At 47.5% G+C, this 8,163-nt stretch overlaps 1 protein-coding gene across 3 annotated transcripts in view; it reads left to right on the plus strand.

Moving 5' to 3' along the window:
* RGSL1 (regulator of G protein signaling like 1) overlaps positions 1-1,953 on the plus strand; it is a 62,154-nt gene extending 60,201 nt beyond the window's left edge. For 2 of the 3 annotated variants that reach the window (XM_070768541.1, XM_070768542.1), the window contains one exon: positions 1,216-1,953. In XM_070768541.1, coding sequence (XP_070624642.1) covers positions 1,216-1,252 — 37 coding nt within the window. In that variant the 3' untranslated portion in view covers positions 1,253-1,953. The remainder of the gene's footprint in view (positions 1-1,215) is intronic. The other variant, XR_011560908.1, reaches the window with a different exon arrangement.
* The last annotated feature ends 6,210 nt before the right edge of the window (positions 1,954-8,163 follow it).

Consider the following 8,163-nt stretch of genomic DNA (forward strand, 5'->3'; position numbering starts at 1 on the left):
TACAGAACCAAGAAGCTGAGCCTCTCAAGAGGCTTATAGTCAGGCTAGTGAGGGAAGGGTTTCTCTATGGGTTGTTGCCCACCTCCATCAAAACGGACACTTTTAAGAAAATGGAGCCCCTGACCCACCTCCCAGTAGAATGCTATTGTTGGGGGAAGTGTCGCACATGATCTTTTGTTGCTGGCTGCCCTAATACTCTGGGGGCTTCCCAGGTGGTACTAGTGGGTAAAGCCCTCACCTGCCTTGCAGGAGAGGTAAGAGACATGAGTTTGATCCCTGGATTGGGAAGATCCCATGGAGGAGGGGGCTTCCCAGGTGGTACTAGTGGGTAAAGCCCTCACCTGCCTTGCAGGAGAGGTAAGAGACATGAGTTTGATCCCTGGATTGGGAAGATCCCATGGAGGAGGGGGCTTCCCAGGTGGTACTAGTGGGTAAAGCCCTCACCTGCCTTGCAGGAGAGGTAAGAGACATGAGTTTGATCCCTGGATTGGGAAGATCCCATGGAGGAGGGTATGGTAACCTACTCCAGTATTCTTGCCTGAAGAACTCCCATGGACAGAGGAGCCTGGCAGGCTACAGTCCATAGGGTCGCAAAGAGTGGGACTTGACTGAAGCAACATAGCACACTAATACTCCAGTCCTCCGGAGTACAATGTATAAGACAGGAAAGAAGAGCTATTCTTCTGCATGGCCAGATATTGCAATAAGGATGGAGAGGATTTGAGACTGTCAAAATCTGATTTAGCCTAATTCAGTTCTGTACAAGCATCAGAGCAGGACTGATGGTAAGTTAGGGCTATAGGAGAATCCCTAGGGGCGTCATGGAAACAGTGCCAAAGAGCTACTGGAAGGTCAAGTTTATAGACAGTAGGCTCTATGAATGGCAGGCCTGGCTTCTCACCAGCCATCCCACCTTCTCAGATCTGCTGCTAGTCCGACAGGGGCTTGGAGCTGCCCACGTATCATTTGCTGGTTGCTGGTGCCTGGAAGACAAGCCAGAAACTTGGGGGCTCTTTGCACAGAAAGGCAATGGGTTGCTTCAGAGTTACAAGTTCTTGAAGAGGAAGATGAGGATAAGAATTCTGGGGGTAAAAGGGTATCGGTTTTGGCCATCACCTCACTTAAAGGGGAGGACAGCAACGAACCAGCAGAGAGTACAGTGCTAGTTACCTCAATGCCACTGTGATAACTGGCCACTCTTCTCTCTTCCTTCAGACCAAAATTACCCAGCACCAAAAAGGAGAGGAAGTAATCAAGTCAGACCCCAACAGAGGCACATCATCTCTCAGAAGCCTCCTCCCACTGACAGAACCTTTTCTGGTCAGAAATGAAATGCCCTGACGCCATCTGCCCCCGGAAAGATCAGTGGGGGAGCGGCCCGGATATGGCGGGACCAGACTGCAGTGGCTAAGATGGGAGTGGAGAGAAGCACCTCTGCCCCCAATCCCATCCCGTCCTGGAGTCAGAGACAGTCTTTCCATGGTGGGTGTGCAACAGAACACCTACCCTCAGGGTCTGGACACCTGTTGCACTCTGCAGCCACATGGCCTTGAGCAAATCCTTGATGCAAGGTGGTTGAAGAATCCCAGGAGACCTATGTGCAGATGGCATTAAACACTCTAGGAAGCAAGGTACTGTTTTATCAGATCAGATCTTTTGTTGCAAGGATCCTCCCATTCGGACAATGACTCACACCCCTGTTGTCTCAGCAGATCCTGACAACCCTGTGAGTGACCATGTCTGAGATCATTAATTTTTAAATAGATGAAGAACTGGCACACAGAGAAGGTAAATGAATTCAGAGTCTGGACCAGAACACATCACTTCCGATTCTCTGGCCAGTTCTCATTGCATGGTGACCATCTGCACAGCTTTCTACACCAAAGGAAGAGTTCTTCCCTGGAATTCTGTCCATTTGCCAAATTAATCAATAAAGAGACTCAGGAAAATGTCTAGCCTATAAGCCAAATTACTGTCATCAGAGTGGCCAGGCCCATTTTCTGTCCTTTGAAGACAGTTGGGAGCAAAATGGGTCAGAATATCCTAAATAAGCCCTCCACGTGGCTCTTTGATTCCATGGGTTGCGGGACAAGGAAAAACTAGAAAGCTTATTGGAGAATCTGGTCTAATTTCCAAACAAAGTATCCTGCTGTGCTGATGACCTTTATTCCCTAGACTTTTCTTAAGATGGTAAGTGTTGAGATGTGAGGACAGCAGGGCTCATGCCCACCCAGGACTGTAGAATCATCTGTGTGGGGCTGTGACTATGACGGGTCCAGGAACACTGTAGGCGAATATGCCTAGGGCGGGTCTGGATAGAGGCAAGGAGCGGGGAGCCTCTTGGGCGCTGGGACAAAGTCCAGCAGAGCAAGCATCCAACATAAGGGGATCCAGAGGAAGGGAGTAAGGCCTCCTCCTCCCCAAACAGAGCCAGGGCTCCAGAAAAGGACTTCAGTTAACGGAAGCAGCAGAGGGCATGAGACAGAATTCCAGTTCCCAAAACTCAGGCAAGAAACTAAGACAAGATGCCAGGAAAAGGATGAAGAGCCCTGTTACTGAAACTGAGGTGCCAGGAATGAGCTTGGTCCAAAAGAACAGGAATCAGAATGTGGAACCAGAGAAGATGTCAGGTCAGCAGCAAGGTGACGGATGAGGATCTAATAAAATACCAACTCAGGGCTGTTGCCTGCCTACCCTTGCAGTGGCCTGAGGCAAGGCTGGATCCATAGGCTGGCAGTAAGTGGGTCCCACTGAAGGAAAAGAAAGGTTGTTCAGTGGGTCATTCAAAACTGTGATCTTTGCTTGTTTTTCACTTCTCTTTCTCTCTCTGCATGCTCACTCATAGGTGTATTCATGCACAGGTGTGCAAGCATCTGCAAACATGTTATTTAAAAGGCCACATGGCACTTAGGAGGACCAGTCTGAGTAGGAAAAAACTGTACTCTTTCATTGAGTCTCACTGATTGCTTCTGGTTGCTTCAGAGATCCCTGAAGTGAGAGAATAAGAAACTTCAGATCCTCAGAGATCTGGTGTTAGAGATAACACCAGAAGTAGGTAAATGTCCCAAAGTCAATCACCTGTAGGATTCAGGTGGGTCATGTAAAAGGGACCCCCAAGGGATAACAAGGTGGTAGAGCCTGTGATGAGCTCAAAGGGGACATTGACAATCAGCTCAAGCTGCCAACCCAGTGCTGTCAGAGTTCTTTACTTGGGAAAAAATGAAAGAAAGAAAAGGAAGGAGAAAGTGAAAGAGGGAGAGAAGGAAGAGGGGGAGAAAGGGGGAAGGAAGGAAAAAGAAAAAGAAAAGAGAATGAGATGTCTAGAATTTTTATAACATGTGCAGGGTAAGCAAAACCTGGATGTGGGCAAGCTTGGTCCACAGCCCAGTGAGCTGCAGTTTTTGCTTTGAGCTATTGCTTTTTCTATGAAATTATGTTTGGGTCCTGGGTCATCAGAATGGAGAAAGAGATGTCCCCACAATAGACCTACAGGGGCCACGGACCTCTAAGGAAAGGGCTGAGGCAGAAGAGACAGGTAAGGAAGCTGGCCTACTCTTGTCCCTTGTATTCTTTTTCTTTTTAATTAATTAATTTACTGTGCTGAATCTTAGTTGCCTCGGGCAGGATCTTTAGTTGCGGCATGCAGACTTTAGTTATTGCTTGTGAGGTCTAGTTCCCTGACCAGGCATCGAGCCTGGACCCCCTGCATTGGGAATGTGGAGTCTTAGCCACTGGACCATCAGGGAAATCCCTTGTATTTGTTTTCTGTTGCTACCATAATGAATGATTGGAAACTTAGTGGCTTAACACAACATCAAATTATTACCTTACAGTTGTGAAGGTAACAAGTCTGACCTAGGACTCATGGGGCTAATATCAAGGTGTGCAGGACTGCATTCCTTTATAGAAGCTCTATGGATGGATCCATGTCCTTGCTGGTTCAGGTTGTTGGGAGAATCCAGTCCCTGTGATTGGAGACTAAGGTCTTGTTTCCTTGCTGACTGTCAGGCTTTCTTTGCCCAGTTGAAAAAGCCTCAGCTCCTTAGTGGCAGACACAAGACCGTTGACAACTCGACCACAGGCTAGGTTTCCACATTCATCTCTTGCCCCTCCTGCTCATGAACTCCAACCTCCAGCAACACGATTATCTAAAATGACCTTCCCTTTCTTCTCCACTGGGTGATAAGAGACATCACAGCGCTGACATCTTCTGATTATCTCCTTTCTCCTTTTACCCTTCTGTTTCTGCAACAGTTTCCCCCCACTTCTCAGAGATACCTGTTTGTGTATGGGCTTCCCAGGAGGCGCTAATGGTAAAGAATCCACCTGCAAATGCAGGAGACATAAGAGACGTGGGTTCAATCCCTGGGCCAGGAAGATCTCCTGGAGGAGGAGATGATAACCCACTCCAGTATCCTTGCCTGGAGAATCCCATGGACAGAGGAGCCAAGCGGGCTACAGTCCATGGGGTCGCACAGAGTGAGACATGACTGAAGCGACTTAATATGCATGTCTGTGCCTCGCTTACTAGACTATATACTTTTATAGGGCAGAGACCATGTCCTGTTGTTCTTCATACCTCCAACACCTAGCACAGTAATGCATGTAATAGCTGCGCCATCAATACACATTGAAAGCATTTGTAAGCGAACTGTGCTGGGCACTGAGAATGGAGTGGAGAAAACAGAATATGCAGTTCATGGCTGCCCTGACCTTACAGCCAATTACGCTGACCTCACAGTCCATTAGAGTAGATGGTGCTGTTGACCAGAAAATCGAATTAGTAATCAATACAATTGTGACCAGCACAACAAAGAAGAAATATCCAAATTTCCTTATGAAACATTTTCATATTCCAGTAATGCTTGATGCTTTCAGAACTTTCTGTTTTTTAAAGGAAGCTCATATAACCCATTCAGACTAAAGGCTGACAGAAAGAAACAGAGCAAAAGAGCCCGAGAGAGATCTGTCTTCCACCTTCCAGAAGCTTTTCAGTTCTGTGGGCCTAGAAGTGATATAAATCGGCCCTCTTTCTGTAGCAGTAGTCCATCATCATGAGTGGCTCCAAATGACCCAGGTGTCACTGCAGAAGAGAGGCGCTCTCCTGTGCAGCACCTCGGGGGGCCGGTCCTCACCCCTGCTCCTCAACGAGCTCCGCATATCATTAACCAGAATAGAAGACAGCCATGTTTATAATCGTGGGCCTCCCATAATCTCATTAAAGGGCACAGGGATGTTACTTCCCAGAAGACTCCTAAGGTCACTTCCAATTGAAGAGGTTAGTAGAAATACTACTCCCTATTCTGGATCAAAACCAGGCGCCAGCCATTGTCATCCAGAGTTTCTGGCACATGGGCGCTCCCCTGGCCAGCAGAGCCCAAGCAGGAGGCCCTGCTGCCCTCCCTTCAGAGTTCCAGTTTCCCCTGACGCAGGCTGGTTTTCTCTCCATTCCTTAGGAACTCTGTGATCACCAGCAAATTACTCAACCTCCCTGAATTCCCCACACCCTTCTTTGTGAAATGGAGGTGACAGTGTCTACCCTCATAGGGCTGTGTGGAGAGTAACCTGAAGTCTTGCAGGCCAAGTGCACTCCACAGGGACCAGGCACCAAGTTGGGGGCGGGGACATCAGTTGCTGGTTCCCTCTTTCCATCTTTTCCCCTAACCTCTCAGAACATGAAGAAAGTGATTGACCAGGAGTGGTATAACCGAAGAGCTGAATCCTGAGAAAATTCTAAAAGGACTTCCTCCAGTAAGATACATGGTCCATGGAGGTGTGAGCCTTTACCATCCCTTTAACAGCGGAGTCCCTCTGGAGTTTTCATCTCTCAGACTTGTCCACACTGAGCCTCCAGAAATTCATTAGTTACCCTGCCTATCTAACTTATATGCAGAGTACATCATGAGAAATGCTGGGCTGGATGGAGCACAAGCTAGAATCAAGATTGCCGGGAGAAATATCAATAACCTCAGATATGCAGATGACACCACCCTTATGGCAGAAAGTGAAGAAGAACTAAAGAGCCTCTGGATGAAAGTGAAAGAGGAGAGTGAAAAAGTTGGCTTAAAGCTTAACATTCAGAAAACTAAGATCATGGCATCCAGCCCCATCACTTCATGGCAAGTAGATGGGGAAACAGTGGAAACAGTGACAGACTTTATTTTGGGGGGCTCAGGCAACGGCAACCCACTCCACTACTCTTGCCTGGAAAATCCAATGGATGGAGGAGCCTGGTGGGCTGCAGTCCTTGGGGTCTCGAAGAGTCGGACACGACTGAGCGACTTCACTTTCACTTTTCACTTTCATGCATTGGAGAAGGAAATGGCAACCCACTCCAGTGTTCTTGCCTGGAAAATCCCAGGGATGGCAGAGCTTGGTGGGCTGCCATCTGTGGGGTCGCACAGAGTAGGACACGACTGAAGCAACTTAGCAGCAGAAGCAGCAGCAAAATCACTGCAGATGGTGACTGCAGCCATAAAATTAAGACACTTACTCCTTGGAAGGAAAGTTATGACCAACACAGACAGCATATTAAAAAGCAGAGACATTACTTTGCCAACAAAGGTCCGTCTAGTCAAGACTATGGTTTTTCCAGTAGTCATGTATGGATGTGAGAGTTGGACTATAAAGAAAGCTGAGTGCTGAAGAATTGATGCTTTTGAACCCTGGTGTTGGAGAAGACTCTTGAAAGTCTCTTGGACTGCAAGGAGATCCAACCAGTCCATCCTAAAGGAGATCAGTCCTGAGTGTTCATTGGAAGGACTGATGTTGAAGCTGTAACTCCAATACTTTGGCCACCTGATGTGAAGGGCTGACTCATTTGAAAAGACCCTGATGCTGGGAAAGATTGAGGGCAGGAGGAGAAGGGGATGACAGAGGATGATGGTTGGATGGCATCACTGACTCAACGGACATGAGTTTGGGTAAACTCCAGGAGTTGGTGATGGACAGGGAGACCTGGCGTGTTGCGGTCCATGGGGTCACAAAGAGTCAGACACGACTGAGTGACTGAACTGAACTGACGTGACAACTTAAGTTTTACTATCCTGTTACTGGTTCTTGCCGAGGTGGGTTTCTGCTCTGGAAGTTAGGATTCTCTGTATTCATCTCTCTCACTTGGGGAGTAGTCATTTGTCCTGTGACTTCATTTCTCTGACAGATCAAAGAGGAGTTGATTCTTCAGTTCAACTTTTTACTTACCGTGAGAACAGAGGGATGATTTCTAAGCTCCTTATGTGTTGGATCAGAAAGAAGCCTGAAGTTTCCAGATATCTTTTTTTTTTTTTTGAAAAGCTTAAGCCTGGGCCCCACCAAGGTTCTGACTTAATTAGTCTAGGACGGGCCCCAAATGATTCTAACAGAGCTAGTTTCAAGAACTAATGATACGTGCCATATATAGTTTATTGCTAGAGAAGAAAAGTGAGTGAGTGAAAGTCACTCAGTTGTGTCCAACTCTTTGCAACCCCATGGACCATACAGTCCATGGAATTCCCCAGGCCAGAATACTGGAGTGGGTAGCCATTCCCTTCTCCAGGGGTTTTTCCCAACCCAGGAATCAAACCCAGGTCTCCCACATTGCAGGTGGGCTCTTTACCAGATGAACCACCAGGGAAGCCCAAGAATACTGTAGTGGGTAGCCTATCCCTTCTCCAGCGGATCTTCCCAACCCAGGGATCGAACCGGGGTCTCCCACATTGCAGGCAGATACATCGCAGCTGAGCCAACAGGAAGCCCAAAGAAGAGAAGAAGATAATAATGAGAATGAGTACAGAGGGCTTTTTCTTCTGGTCACTCTATTTTAATTTCACTTTTTCTAATTTCCAACCTCTTAATCTACCACACTTTCATCCCTGGTCATTATCACCTTTTAGTGTGCCATATCATTTTTTGCATTTTATTGTTTTATTTATTTGACGGTACTGAATCTTAGTTGTAACATGCAAGATCTAGTTCCCTAACCAGGGATCAAACTCTGTATAGAGAGTTCAGAGTCTTAACCACTGGACCACCAGGGAAGTCCCTCTATACCTATGCTGCTGCTGCTGCTGCTAAGTCGCTTCAGTCGTGTCTGACTCTGTGCGACCCCATGGACGGCAGCCCACTGGGGTTACCCCCGTTCCTGGGATTCTCCGGGCAAGAACACTGGAGTGGGTTGCCATTTCC

The sequence above is a fragment of the Bos indicus genome, chromosome 16 (assembly GCF_029378745.1).
Source record: "Bos indicus isolate NIAB-ARS_2022 breed Sahiwal x Tharparkar chromosome 16, NIAB-ARS_B.indTharparkar_mat_pri_1.0, whole genome shotgun sequence".
NCBI lineage: Eukaryota > Metazoa > Chordata > Mammalia > Artiodactyla > Bovidae > Bos > Bos indicus.